The sequence below is a fragment of the Sinocyclocheilus grahami genome, unplaced genomic scaffold (genome assembly GCF_001515645.1).
Source record: "Sinocyclocheilus grahami isolate Dianchi unplaced genomic scaffold, SAMN03320097.WGS_v1.1 scaffold599.1, whole genome shotgun sequence".
Classification (NCBI taxonomy): Eukaryota; Metazoa; Chordata; class Actinopteri; order Cypriniformes; family Cyprinidae; genus Sinocyclocheilus; species Sinocyclocheilus grahami.
This window is the reverse complement of record NW_015505778.1, coordinates 642,877-658,308: the sequence shown is the minus strand read 5'-3', so window position 1 is coordinate 658,308 and position 15,432 is coordinate 642,877. Positions and strand designations below refer to the sequence as shown.

At 39.2% G+C, this 15,432-nt stretch overlaps 1 protein-coding gene across 1 annotated transcript in view; it reads left to right on the top strand.

Annotated features, from left to right (window-relative positions):
- plce1 (phospholipase C, epsilon 1) overlaps positions 1-15,432 on the top strand; it is a 98,801-nt gene that overhangs the window by 57,257 nt on the left and 26,112 nt on the right. The window contains exons 9-25 of the mRNA XM_016240709.1: positions 2,225-2,894; positions 3,549-3,737; positions 3,820-3,937; positions 4,097-4,277; positions 5,863-5,985; positions 6,079-6,215; positions 6,329-6,567; positions 8,540-8,601; positions 8,740-8,905; positions 9,119-9,226; positions 9,311-9,427; positions 9,554-9,712; positions 10,507-10,636; positions 10,856-10,897; positions 12,513-12,622; positions 12,708-12,825; positions 14,105-14,236. Coding sequence (XP_016096195.1) covers positions 2,225-2,894; positions 3,549-3,737; positions 3,820-3,937; positions 4,097-4,277; positions 5,863-5,985; positions 6,079-6,215; positions 6,329-6,567; positions 8,540-8,601; positions 8,740-8,905; positions 9,119-9,226; positions 9,311-9,427; positions 9,554-9,712; positions 10,507-10,636; positions 10,856-10,897; positions 12,513-12,622; positions 12,708-12,825; positions 14,105-14,236 — 2,801 coding nt within the window. The remainder of the gene's footprint in view (positions 1-2,224; positions 2,895-3,548; positions 3,738-3,819; positions 3,938-4,096; positions 4,278-5,862; positions 5,986-6,078; positions 6,216-6,328; positions 6,568-8,539; positions 8,602-8,739; positions 8,906-9,118; positions 9,227-9,310; positions 9,428-9,553; positions 9,713-10,506; positions 10,637-10,855; positions 10,898-12,512; positions 12,623-12,707; positions 12,826-14,104; positions 14,237-15,432) is intronic.

Here is a 15,432-nt window from a genome sequence, read left to right as displayed (position 1 = left end):
AAGAGACTGAATCTTGAGCAGCTTGGCTTTGATGTACTTCTTTATACTCTCCCAGTACCTCTTCGAGTTACAGGGCTGACTTTATACCACAAATGTATCAAAGTTGAGCATGCTGTGTTTGGGTACAGATCCACCCTACTTTCATTTCTCAAAACACTACCTTCTGTCTTTTTCTTCCATTCAAATCAACCCTCCTTCAATTCAACCCTCCCTTACTGTCCACTCTCAAGAAAAGGACCTGGGTCAGACCGTGTACTGTAAGTTGCCAGATTGTGCTTCAATGGTTGCACTAACTGCATTGGTTTCTAAGTGACATGCAGTGTTTCTGTTGTATGGGTTTGGTGTGTTTTCACTTAGAAATGCATGGATTTCCTTCCTCTGAATCCACAGTGCAGAGTTGAAGTCAAGACCAGATTCTCCAAAGCCCAGACCATTCCCCCAATCCTTTATGAGACCGACCAGTGCCAAACCCCCAATACCAAACCAAGACTAGACCCCTCAATAACCAGCATAAGACTAAGAACATAAGACCAAGACCTAATTGAATACACAAAACCCAGACCAGTACCAAAATTCCGAGGACCAGACCAATACCAATCCCCTATAACCCAGATCAATGCTCTAAAGTCCAGGCAAAAACCGCTGGTCCAAGAACCAGACTGTCCATTTTAATTAAATGGAGATAATGCAGAATTTATTCCACCATTAATTTCAGACACTGAGGCTAAGTAGTCATTAAGAGCCACGGGATCCTCTATAATGGTGCAGATAGAGTGCAAACCTGTGGTTGAGGTTATTATCACCCTCATTACTCTCTGGAAACAGACTGCAGTTTTGTCTGAGACCACAAACTTAGACTCATATCCAGACCAAGACACAGAGTAAATGAGATGTAGACCACAACCACATTTAAGTTCAAGATGCCACAGTGCACGATTTAAAGTAATTTAACTCATAGCATTGTATTATGTTCCATAACGGCCCCTAAATTTGTGTCTTATAGATAGACAGTGCTCTTCAATAATCTAAGCTCCTGTCAACTCCTTTTGCAAGACTAATATGACATTACCTCTTCCAAGACAGTGAGAGGTTTTCCAGGCAGAGTTCTGTTTATTCAGCTGATATGGAACTTAATAGGTAGCCAGTGCAGAGACTGTAAAATTGGGGTAATATGATCATATTTTCTTGACCTGGTAAGGACTCTAGCCGCTGCATTTTGGACTATCTGTAGCTTGTTTATTGAAGATGCAGGACAACCAGCTAGCAGTGCATTACAGTAGTCCAGTCTAGAGGTCATGAATGCATGAACTAGCTTTTCTACATCAGAAACAGGTATCATGTTTCATAAGTTGGCATGTTTCTAAGATTGAAGAATGCTGTTTTTGTAACATGGTAAATATGATTTTCAAAAGACAAGTTGCTATCTAATATAACATCCAGATTTTTGACTGTAGAGGAAGTAACCGTGCATCCGTCTAGTTGCAAATTGTAATCCAAGAGATTCTGTGTACTGTCTTTTGGTCCAATAAGTCATATCTCTTTCTTATCCGAATTTTTGGTCATCCAATCTTTTACATCTTTTACATTTTTAATACACTCTGTTAGCTTAGATAATTTAGAAGTTTCATTTGGTCTTGTTGAAATATATAGTTGAGTATCATCAGCATAACAGTGGAAACTAATCCCGTATTTTCTAATACTATTACCAAGGGGCAACATGTATATTGAAAATAGCAGAGGACCTAGGACAGATCCTTGTGGCACTCCATATTTTACTGGTGATAATTGAGATGACTCCCCATTTAAATGAACAAATTGGTAGTGTCTGACAGGTAGGATCTAAACCATCTTAAAGCCTTCCCTTGGATACCTGTATAGTTTTGTAATCGATCTATGAGTATGTCATGATCTATAGTGTCGAACGCAGCACTAAGATCAAGTAAAACTAGCAATGAGATACAGCCTTGGTCTGACGCAAGAAGCAAGTCATTTCTAATTTTAACAAGTGCAGTTTCTGTGCTATGGTGGGGCCTGAAACCTGACTATAAATTCTTCATAGAGATAATTTTTTTGTAGGAAGGAGCACAGTTGAGCAGACACAACTCTTTCTAAAATTTTAGACAGAAAAGGACCACGCAATTCTAAAAACTTCCTAGTTAGTTTTTCTCCATTCAGTCACTTGATTCTTTATTTCTGCTTCACCTGCTTCATGCAATTTTTGTAGGTTTTTAGTAGGAGACCTCTCAGACTCTGAAGGGGACCCACTTGAGTTGACTAAGGACATAGACCTCCAGGCCACAGAAGAGGTGCGTGGACTTTTTAGCCACGGTACAGAGCTCATCCCCTGGTACGTGCTCTCTCTTCAGCCGGATATCCACCAGTTCCTGCTCCAGGGAGCAACTGTTATCCACTACGACCCCGAGACCCATCTCACCTCCCGCTGCCTCCTCCATCTACAGCCCGATAACTGCTTCCTTACCTGGTCCAAGTCCCACAGTAGCTGTGGCACAGGTGGAAAAGCCAGAGGCTTCATGGGACATCCACCATCCCCAGACCACTTACCTCTGGGCCAACCTGTGCACTGCGGACTGACCGATGGACTCCTAGACCTTAACGTGGTGAAGGCCGTGTTTATGGGTCACCCTGGAGTGGATGTTAACTATGTGTGCCTGCAGCACAAACTATGTAACATGAACCCTGGTGAAAATGGTGTCACGCTGCTATATGGACTTCACACCACAGACAACAGGCTCCTGCACTTTGTGGCCCCCAAACACACGGCACAAATGCTGCACGAGGGCCTCCAGGAGCTGCTCAATGCCATCAGGAAGATCAGGAAGTTTCCTGATCAGAGACTGCAATGGCTGCGAAAGCAGTATGTTAGTTTGTACCAGGTACTTTTACATTTATTCAAGTGCATTTATCAAATACAAGTGAGAACACTACAAGTAGACCTACAATACCAGATTTTGTTGTATTTGATGTGAGGATTTTAATAATATTTGTAAAATATTTGAATTTAGATGTAAAACATTACAGCTAGCAAATTGCTTGTTTTTATGTTAAGCTCATTCATCCCTTAAACATGGTAAATATTGCAACAATTACAACAACCACTCTTCTATAAAAAGGTCTGCTGGTCTTACAGTAGCCTAGCCACCAAGCTGATTTCCATTTGTCATGCTGGTCTGGTTTGATAGTTTTAGAAGGGTTTAGGGCACTTGTTAGCTGGCAGGTCAACTGGCCAACCAGTAGACATGGCAAACCAGTTTAGTCTGCATTTAAATAAAGATTTTTGCTCACATTTTGTGTTCTCAGTGTTGAATTATAGAAGTTCACATTGGAGGACTTTGGTGGTATTGAAGTTTTCATACCACTAAACACATTCCCGTTTTGACTCTTGTAATGCCCTGCACTGTTTCCCTTTAGCATAACTCTGCTAACTTTAGGTCAGCTAAGGCACAGCTTTCTTTTTTCTAAATTCCATTGATTATTTTCCATTTTTATTATCAGTGGGTTTTATATTGCTGTAAAACTACCTTTTCCAGGAGGACGGTAGATTTGAGGGGCCCACACTGGCCCATGCTATCGAGCTGTTTGGTGGGAGACGCTGGAATATGGGCGCTAGTGGCCCTGGATCCGCCAGCAAGAGTGCAGAGAAGAACTCAGCCCAGAAAAACAGCTCGCTGGGCATTAACTCCAACGTCAAGAAGAAGAAGAAGAAAGCCTTAGTCAGGGTAAGGAGTGAAAAACCTTGAGCCAACAAAGGCTGTCCTGGCTTAGCTATATGATTTAAATAATGCACTATTTTGTTCTCAGGGAGACAGTGGTGATGGAACAGATGATGAGATGATCTCACGCAAGACCAGGAGCTGTAAAGAGACTTTGGGGAGGAGAGAGTCAGACCCTTTGGAAAGTGTTGAGCAGGAAAACGCTGGTGAGAGTTACTGAGCATTGTGTTGACAGTTGAAGAATGTTGAGGATGGTATCCATTTCAGCTGGTTTACCAATACTTTTTTAATTTATACACTGACGATACTAGTTTTGTGATGCTAAGAGATCAGGGACATTGTGGCATGTTTGAATGTTTCCATAGAGGACTGCAGTACCTTTGGCCACCCTGGACCCCTTTCCTTATCCAACAGCAAAGGCCAGTCTCCTGGATCCTCCTTATCCTCCTCCTCATCTTCCTCTGGCTCCTTTTACACAAACACCTCCACCCCTACACGCCCCCATTCGTCCCCTGTTCTCCCCGGCAACTCCAAAAGTCAGCCAGGGTAAGGCCACTCCCTCTTTAGAAATACAAATCCAGTGCATTCCCAGAGAGCACACAGGCTTCTATCCAATGTGTTTTATGGGTTTAGCCTGTTTTTGATCCTGTTTATTTAAAGATATTTTCAGATGTTTGTATACAAGAAGGATGCAACATGAAATATGCAAATAAAACAACATTAAACCTCGTTCACAATGTATTTTCCTTCCATAATCTGACACATTTTTAGTAAAATAGGATAACGTGTGAGATTTTTCAAGTTTTTTTTACTTTTTAAATTTTATTCCATGAAAGATGGCTCCAGGTGCTTGAGGGATTTTAAGAGATAGTTCGCTCTGAAATGAAATTTGTCATAATTTATAATTATTGTGTTGTTCCAAACCCAAAAAGCTTTTTGTTTGTTTTTGTTTTGTTAAAGTGCCCCTATTATGCATTTTTAAGGTTCCTAATATTGTTTTGGAAGTCTTTTACAATAGATTTACAAGCATGCTAGGTCAAAATATGCATTTAATATCACCTTATTTTCCAAAGATTCTCATTAGTTCAAAGCAGTTAAAAAATTTCAGTCTCTCTAAACCCCTCCTTTCCCTGAGCCTACTCTGCTCTGATTGGTCAGATGACCCAGTCTGCTGTGATTGATCTACCGCGTACAGCGTGCGTCGTAAAAACTATACGCCCATTGCCATAGTTGCATATTTTCAACGCTCAATAGAAAATATAAACATTAATTATTAATCTTACTTACAGGTTGTGATTCAGTGGAAGCAGCTGATCCAAATAAAGTGGGTACTGAGCCTTCTTTCAAGAGCAAGTGTTTTGTGAATTCCGCAATGAACTCCCTGAGATTAGATAAGTAGTCGTCAGTAAAATGACGGGAACACAAAAAAGGATTGGGGTTGTACTGATTAATTGCAGCCTCATCTTTTTTACTTTCACAGTGTCTTCTTAACATGACATTAACCACATGAATAAGCTACAGTTTTTTTAGGGGTGAGTCAAGTTGCTGGTGGCTGGCCAACGTAGAACATAGGCGGGCATTATGCAAATGTCTTACCCAGTGACATGTAGCCGTCACAGAAGTGGGATTTTGAATTACTGACGACTCGTTTAGGCTGTTCAGAGTCAGTTCTTTCTTTTGGGAGATAATAACTTTATTTATCGTGCACCTTCGGCTTTACAACTTTGCCGATTGTTTACATTCACGTACAGCTACATTACACACTGCAATAAAGATAATATTCCAAATAGCATAATAGGGGCACTTTAATATTCTCTCGTCATTTTCCATTCATTGAAACTCTATGCAGTCAACATATGCTTCAAAAAGTACCTAAAGACATTTGTAAAAGTAATCCATATGAATTATGCTGTTTAATTCAATTGCTGTATATGATGAACAGACTTTGATTCAGGTGTTTATTCAATGCATATCAAACATAGTAAATGGTTAAGCTCAAGCATGCTTGTGTGAGGTGCAAAAACAAATCTCGATGACTTCTTGCATAGTGAAGAATAAATTGTATTTCTTGTCTTGAAGCATGTAGTAAAAGCAGTTTTGCTTCAGAGCTGACTATGTTTGGTGTTTTTAGGGCCTGGAGCAGTCGAAGCTGGCATGGTCGAGGGAAAGGCTGCTTTAGGGGCTTCCAGGACCTCATGATCTCCGACAGCATCATGAGCTTTGTTGAATTTGTAGAGCTCTTCAAGTCTTTTAGGTAGAACACACCTTTCCCTCCAAAAAAATACTCTGTGTGTGTTTTGAATTTGGTGACTGTTGAAAGTTTCCCATCCGTCTGCTATGTGTCCAGCATTCGCAGTCGTAAGGATCTGAAGGAACTGTTCGACACCTACGCTGTGCCTTGTAGTCGCTCAGGTCCTGACTCTGTCCCACTCTACACCACACTGAGGATTGATGACAAACTAACAGGACTGCAACCGGATCTTGGTGGGCATGTGTGAATAATAAGAGCGATTAAAAAAAAAAAAAAATATATATTTTTTTTTACCAGTGTAGATGATAAGAAGTAGGATGGTTTTACAAAGCTAATCTCTCCACAGATCTCCTGACTCGCAACGGCTCTGACCTGGGCCTTTTTATCCGCACATGTCAGCAAATGTCTGATAACCAGAAGCAGATTTCAGACGCCATCGCAGCTGCTAGCATCGTAACTAATGGCACTGGAGTGGAGAACTCATCGCTGGGTGTGCTGGGACTGACCATCTCTCAACTCAATGACTTCCTGGTCAACTGTCAGGGAGAACATCTGAGCTATGATGAGATCCTCAGCATCATACAGGTGTGTGGAAGAACTCTCTGAAAGCTGATCTCAGCCAGAAAGTTTTATAGACTTTACTGATCACACCTATAAAGGTTACTTTGAATATGACAAAGGTTATTCCTGTTATGAAGCACATTAATATGCTTGTGTTGTAATTTACAGACTCATCTTTGGATAATGACACTGTGCTTCTGTAAAGCTGCTTTACGGTTGAACCTAATTTGTTTCATAAATTAAGAATTTTGCAACATTGACACCGTTATTGAACTGAACAGAACTGACTTGAGCAGAATAATAATACCACTATTGTCTTTTTATAGCTGATTTACAGCAGAATTTGAAAGGGGTCATATGATGCGATTTCAAGCTTTCCTTTCTCTTTGGAGTGTTACAAGTTGTTCGTGAATAGATAAGATCCCTAAAGTTGCAAAGACTAAAGTCTCAAACCAAAAGAGATATTCTTAATAAAAGTTAAGACTCATCCACACCCTCCTAAAACGCCTCGTTCTAACACGCCCCCACATGTCTACATCACTGTGTGGGAAGATTTGCATAACGCCGCCCAAATGTATACGCAAAGAAAGAAGGCGTAACTTTGATTCTCGCTGTAGTATTGTTGCTGCCGCCGCCACCATGTCGTGGAGACGCTGTGTTTCGTTGCGAAAGCGAAACTACTTTGTTTGGCCTTCCAAAAGGGGACGATATTCGCTTCGTCATGCCTAGAGCTGATCCGTGCTGGTCGCTGAGGAAATGCATCAACTTCACGCTGTGGATCGCTGGATCGGCTTTCACCGTGGACGAAGCAGAGTCCAGCTCGGGGTTGTCACATGTGGTTGCCGCAAGCCCGCCGGACGCTACTTCGTCGAATCCACCGGCCTCCATTCACTCAAGGCCGCAGTGTGTTACGCTGTGTTTCGTTGTGAAAGCGAAATTTCCTGATCCTGGGAGAGTAGACTAAAATGCCGGTTGTTCTGACTCCACAGACTGTAAGTACGTTTTTTTATATATAAAGAATTTGCCACTAACAATTCAAACACGAGATTTGAGCAATGTAGAGTAGCACTTGTTGTTTGACATTTCTTCGATCACAAATGCAGACATGGTTTTATGTTTACGCGGCGTGATGCAACGTGTAAAAAAACAGTATAAGTCATTATAATCCGTAATTATGTCCCCACCGGATCACTGCAACAAATGCCTTGTTTATAATGAGTTTTAATATTTTTGTCCCATCGCTCCGGCCGGACAGGGCGTCACAGTATGGTAGGTGCATAACATTTCCATCACACGCTTGAGGTATTCGGCCAATCACAACGCACTGGATAGCTGGCCAATCAGAGCACACCTCGCTTTTCAGACCGATGAGCTTTGTAAAAATCGACGTGTTTCAGAAAGGCGGGGCATAGAGGAGAAACAATAATGTACAGTATGTGGTAAATGTGTTTTTTGAACCTTAAACCGCATAAACACATTTCATTACACCAAATACACAAAATAATGTTCTTTTTAGCAACATCATATGACCTCTTTGAAAAAATATTACAGAAGACTACAGGAAAAACAAATAATTTTTTTGTCCTTTCAAAAATGTATCCACTAAACTTGGCACCCATTAATCTATCGGTCTTGTCTGTCTAACCTTGTTGAAGTTGTTTTAAACCTTGAAAAGACATTTTCAAGCCAACATTCAAACTTTGTCTTGACCAACATTCCTCCTCATGTTATTTATGTGAAGTCTTATTGTCAGAAAAGAAAATTGCTTACATTTCTGTCAGAGTGCTGTCAAGGGTTTGGCACGGTTTTAAAGATCTCAACGGTGGGTCATTATTTACCGTTAACAACATGCACAATTGATTCTTCCTTTATTAAGAATAAGAGTCGTTGACTGACAGTTCAATATTAATGTCTCACCAGCTCATAAATCACTTTGAGACATCTAATGATATGCATGCCAATGTAATAATATTTAATTTGTTTTTTGTTTCTTTAGAAATTTGAGCCTTCTTCGAACATGCGTCAGATGGGGTGGATGTCCTTTGAAGGATTTGCCAGGTTTGGTTTTATTAAACTTTTTTGACAAAATAATGTGGACCAGCAGTTTCGGAAACACAATACTTTGGCAGATTTGGATAATCTGCAGTATTCATATAATCTCTGCTACATGACCGAAAATTAATCTACCTCTCGAAGGTTTCTAATGGACAAGGACAACTTTGCCTCTAAAAACGAGGAGCCTCAAGTGAATCTGGATGAGCTCCAGTATCCGCTCTCGTACTATTACATCGAGTCGTCTCATAACACGTACCTCACGGGCCATCAGCTGAAAGGAGAGTCTTCAGTGGAGCTCTACAGCCAGGTACATCTTCAGCAGAGCTTCTCTCTTTATCCTGAACCTGATCCAGGGCAAAACACATTTCACAGTGCACTCCATAAATATGCTTGATGATCGCTGCTTCACATGCCATCCTGTAGAAGTCATCTGCAAGAGAATGTAGCTGAAACCATAGCACGTGAATGATGCCTGCAGGTGTTTATTGAGTTCATGTTCGATTTATTGGTTCTGCTGCAGGTGTTGCTGCAGGGCTGTCGTAGCGTTGAGTTGGACTGCTGGGACGGGGATGACGGCATGCCTGTTATTTACCATGGACACACTCTTACTACTAAGATTCCCTTCAAGGTCTGTTGAAAATCAGTACATGAAGAGACTTCTGTTGATTTTATGTATGTTTTCCATTGACGTAAATGCTCTTGTGGCCTGTAGGATGTTGTCGAGGCCATCAATCGTTCAGCGTTTGTGAACTCAGAGATGCCTGTGATTCTGTCAATCGAAAACCACTGCTCTTTACTACAGCAACGCAAAATGGCTGAGATTTTTAAGGTACTTGAATTTTTACACTAAATCAGAATACTTTGAATCCATCAGATGAATTAAATGGAACCCAGTTCAACCTTCTTGTTTGGCCGTTTCTTGTGGAAAGTAAACATTGTTTATTTTGCTCTTCAGACGGTGTTTGGTGAGAAGCTGGTGACCAAGTTCCTGTTTGGGAGTGATTTTGCGGATGAGCCTTTGCTTCCGTCTCCCTTGCAGCTCCGAGGGAAGATCCTACTGAAAAATAAGAAGCTGAAAGCTCACCAGGCTCCAGTGGACATTCTCAAACAAAAGGTAGATGAGAGGAAAAAATACCTTGAGGTATGGGGACAATACAAAACAGATTTCAAGACTATTGAAATCGGTTCTTGATTTTCAAGACTGGTTTGTGCACAGTTTATCGAATTGTAGCAGCCACATAATCAGGCAAATTTGGCTAGCTCTTTTTTTTGTTTTTGCCTCTTTTTTTTGTTTAAATGTCTCGACTAGGTCCTGTTGTAATCTGGGGATTTTTTTCATAATTTTTATCTTCGTACACCTAAGGTAAGGCCTGTGTGCCTGAGACACTGATATATCTGCTACACAAAATAAATATAATATAGCTAATTCTAAATTTAGAGATAATTTATACCATTGTTATATATATATATCTCGTCATATCAACCAGCCCTAAATTTGTTAAAGCATTATAAACAACAGTATGAGCTTTTGTGAAACTGCTTTGTATACTGTGAAAAGCACTATACAAATAAAATTGACTTGACTGATCAGCACTGATTGCATGAATGCGTTTAAACATTTTAAAATGTCCTTAACTGAGCTGGAAGTACTACACTCATATTGGAAAGCACAATCAAATTAACCAAAATATTTAATAAACAAACATGCAAAGGGTAGGGAATGTGTGGAATTGTGTGAATGACAGACTTTCCAATTCTGTGGAAATCTGCACAGCTTTAATGTGGTCTTGACTAACTGTTAAACATTTTTAGTATCAACAACTTTGATTGAGTCCATGAAGCTTCCATTTAACGAATCAAGAATGAATAGTTGAAAACTTTTTTTGTGAACTTTTCCTTTTTCAAAAGGCGCATCAGCTGGCTCACATGCAGACCCAGGCCAACAACGGCACAGTCAGTGGAACATCCCTGGGAAACAATGACGAAGAAGAAGAGGAGGAAGAAGAGTATGACTATGATTATGAGTCATTATCTGATGGTAAGCATACTTTGCATTACTCAAGCCGGGGTGTCCTTTATTTCAACTCGAATAGACAGCAATTATTGGAATAGTGGAATTTTTTGTTCTGTTCACTAACTCTCTCGGGGTCTTTTACTGTTCTCACAGTGACACCTTCACTCTGTAGCATGCTGACCTTTTTCCACTCCCCCTCCTTTCTTTCATTCCCTTCCCTCTTTTTTTTCTCCTTTTTCTTAGCTGATGTCCTCAATGCTTCCACAGCCTCTTATGGCCAGGAAGGTAAATTTATTGTGTGTGAGTGTATGTGGGTAGTTGACAAATGGACATGGTTTAAAATATGGTTTAACACTTTAGGCTTAAAAACGTGCATTTGGTATTTGGCTTTTTTCCCCTCAAATTTGTAAGATAATTAAACCTGTCATTTGTGAAAATTGGGAGACTCCAATTAGATAATGCATATATACCAGTGCATTGGTCACCACAGTACAATTTCTGCATTTTATTTGCTCAAATTTGGTGGAAAAGTACAATTTTGGTAGATAATTGTATGTTTGTGGACAAAATTTTTATTCTTTTTTTGTCCAGCCAAATTATGAAAAAGAAAGTGGAAAATTATTGGTCTTTTTCACTGAGGACAGTAGATGTACATGTCATGTCAACTGCCCATGTAAATGTGTGCAGAGATGCCGTGTGTCGCTCTTACTGCTATATGCTGCTGGTGTGTTGACTCTGTCTGCTTCTGCCATGAATAAATCAGTGTTTTTGAGTACAAAGGTGGGTGGTACAGTGTATAAACAAAACTACCCAAACTTGCTTCAACGTTCGCTTCCAGTCCTTGGTGTTTTGAAAATGGCTCGACCTTGCTTGCGGCACTGGCTCATCAGTGGGGGAAAAACAAAGCCATCTGGTTTCTCAGGCCCTGGGCTGCTCTCTGTTAAAAGAGACTTTGTTCTTTCCCATACGGCTTTCCCCAGAGACTCAGCTATGAGTTTGTGTAGTCAGGGGAATGCTGGGCATTCAATCAACCTGCTTTCTTAAGCCGGGTATGCGTTTGCCATGATTTTACCATCGGAGACAAATTTCAAAAATCATATGAGATTTGTTTCGTCATAAGGTAAAATGCAAATCTTTGATTGCTTTGTGTGACTTCAGCGGATGACCAATTAATACCCTTTGTGATAAATCTTGGACTCCAGTGACGTCCTGACAGTGTCTGTGGGTTGCACACCTACAGAATGGATGCTACTGTGATCACAATCAAATAAAGGCCCACTAGATGGGGTTTCTAGATGTTAGGATGTCAGAACATGGCATGATTGACAAAACTGACTGGGCGTTTCACATCAAAGACTTAAAGTTACCAGGAAGTCATAATTGACAATTCTCATTTAAATATTTATGGCATATTGCAGTATTTATCCATTTTTTTATCCATGCACATTTTTTTTTCAATTCATGTGCCCACGTAATATTTAATAAAACATATTAACATCCTCTACCCCTCACAATGACATCTCTTCTCATCCAACTTGAAGATGGTACAATAATCCCTAACCTGTCAACCAAGCCAATCAATTCCCGATGGACAAAATCAAGTACCGCACTACTTGGATATACGTCACAATAGAGAAGAAAAACTTCCACAAATTCCATTTACTTCCAGATTTTAAAGGGATAGTTCACCCCAAAATGCAAACTGTCATCATTTACATTTACCGCATGTAGTTTTAGAACTGTGTGACTGACTTTTAAATATGACTGCTTCACCTTTATTTGCTTTGCAAAGTTTTTGTTCATTTTGTATTTAGATGGAATTGTTCTTTTTTTTTTTGGCTGAAGAAATTTCTCTTTGGGTTTATCTAGAGAGGTTTCTTAATCTTTTTCTTTTCTGCAGACAATATTCTGGATGACAAACCCGAAGGCAAGTCATCCACTGAGAAACTTCAGTATGAGTCCAATGATGAGATGCCCAAGCGGTTCAAGAAAGCGGGAAGCAAAGGAAAGGTCTGTACAGAACTGTAACGATGAACATTTGAGTTCCTTTCTACCTGAATACTTCTGTGATGGTTGTTCTTCTGTGTCCTTGCAGATGTTTGACATGGAACTAGGAGAGGAGTTCTACCTGCCCCAGAATGAGAAGGAGAGCAGACAGATCGCTCAAGAGCTCTCTGATCTGGTCATCTACTGTCAGGCTATCAAATTCCCAGGTTTACATCTCATCTCATTATTACACGAGCACAGTGAGAAAAGCTTAAAGTTCTGTCCGCCTCTGAGACACCCTGAGATATTTGGGCAAAAATAAATTTTTAGGTTTGGCTGAAATAATTTCAGTTTTGGCCAAAATGATGGTGCGTTTTGACTGTATCAGTGTCTATTTAGTGCACACAATATGCTGTTTTCAGTTGATGCATGACCAAAACTTCACTTAACAGTATTTATAACATGCTACCCATCCAATAATCACAATAACCTACTCTTAGTTATTGCAGAAAACATACATGAACATCAGAAGGTGCAGCATGTTGAAAGAAACAACTCAACTTGCTGAAATCTATCATGTCATTAATAAACGTAAAGATGTCAATAAAAGAGCTTGTAAACAATGTCTCATAACATTACATTCATCTGGAAAGTAGTGCTGTCAAACAATTAATCATGATTAATCGCATCCAAAATAAAAGTTTTTGTTTACGTAATATATATTTATATATAATATTAATTATATATGAATATAAATATATATACATGTAAATATTTGTAAAATATATACATATTTGTTTGTTTATTTATATATGCATAATAAATATACACAGTACACACATATATTATGCAAAGCAATTCAATGTCCATAGCAAGCTTTTATTACAAACATAATTTAAATGTTTATATTTTAGCAACGATATAAAAATGACCTCATATTCATATACAAGTCAGTTTTTATTTGAGTGTTGATTATTGAATATAATTTATTCATTAATTAATTTTTAAATAAAATAAATTTTCATTTTTGGAGAAAAATTAATTTAGGTGCCATTTCATAAGATTTTTGTGTGGTTCGCATATAAAGTGATTTGTGCACGCAGTCCACAACTGACTGACAAAGACCTAATGTGTTGACTAGCAAAGTAGATGCAACCTCCTAATGGATGACTAAATGGTGTTGGGGAAGCTACTTCTTTACAAATGTAGTCTATCAAGCTTCATTCTAAGTAGCAGTTTAAATCTGCAGTTTAAATTTACATTAAGCATTACTTCGTCTTTTGCTTATTTGTGCTACAAGGCTAATGTAAACTGCTGCAGAATTAGCTGAATTTGTCAAAAGGGGTGGGTAAATTAGATTCAGGTGTTTGGCTCTACTGGAAACTGTAATAGTCCCAGAGGCGAGTCTCGAACAAACAAACAGTATCAAGCTCTTGAGTTCTGGAGGAGCATATACCCTGCAGCCGTGACCTTACATATGTGTTTGTTTGTGTGTGTGGGAACTAGGCCTCTCCACCCTCTCCCCATCAGGCTCTGGAAGGGGAAAAGACAGAAAAAGCCGGAAATCCATCTTTGGCAGCGCTCCTGCTCGCGGAAGCCCCGGGGAGCCTGTGACGTTGGTCCGAGCTCCAGGGAAAGGTACGGCCGCCTCGGTCTTGCACGGAACTGTGCACAGGGCACGCAGGAAATAGAACACCCACTTAGAGCACCCATGGGAAAAGGGCTCTCAAGGTTTCCATTATACTGAAGTCCCTCGAAAGCGCATAAAAATGCCTTTCTGCAGAATATTTCCAGTGACTGACTGTATGAGAAAACAAACATGTGCTTTTTGAGTAAGAAGCACTTTTGGAAGGCAAGTGGTTCTTTGATTTGAATCTTAAACTGATAACTTCTTACCATCCTAAGAGAAGTGCATCTATTTTTTTTAGCAGTTTTTTAATTTTTTTATCAAAGGGATAGTTCACCTTAAATTGAAAATCCTGTCAGCATTTACTCGTCCTCATGGCATTCCAAATCTGACTGACTTAGAACATAAAAGAAATTTTGAAGAATGTTGCTCTTTTTCATGCATTTGGAATGAATGAAAGATTACAAGCTTGAATCCTAGAGGTCAGCTTTAGGATTCTTTTATATTGCATTATGCAGCTTGAAAGCCTCAGTCGCAGGGGCGTCAGTAGACCCTTTTTACTGTGGCACAAAATACTGCTGTGTGGGAAAATATTACAGATAATTACAGATAATAGAGAAGACAGTATACCAACCTGAGAACCATTTTCCCTGATAATATTTTAGCAATCATCTCGTGTGTTTTCCATCAGCTATTTAGAATAAGAACTAGTGATGCCAGATTAATGAATGAATCACTCTTTTCAACTATTCAGTCAAAAAGGTCTGAATTGTTTACAATTCAGTTTGGTTCATTCAGACAGTTCACTCATGTGCTGAATTGTTTGTAAAATGTTTAGAAAACAAAAAGAGAACTGGATGAAGTAAAAGAAAAAAATTCTAATGTATTTCACTGTATAATAATAATAATAATAATAATATATTTTCTTAATCTGTTTTTATTTGACATTACAACTCTAAAATTAGAAAACTAATATATATTTATTTCTTAATTATTATTATTTCTTTTTTCAAAATAAGTCAGTCATTCAAGTTTTGAACAAGGTTTTTTTTTTTTTTTATATAAATTAACTATTCCTTAAACAACCATATGCAAAACCCAGCTGCACATGCAAAGCCTGCTGGATATGTTTGTAGTTGCAGACTTTTCCCTTCTCTAAACATGCTCTGATTCTGCTTTTGTCTCTTTGCCAAATCGTTGATGTGAC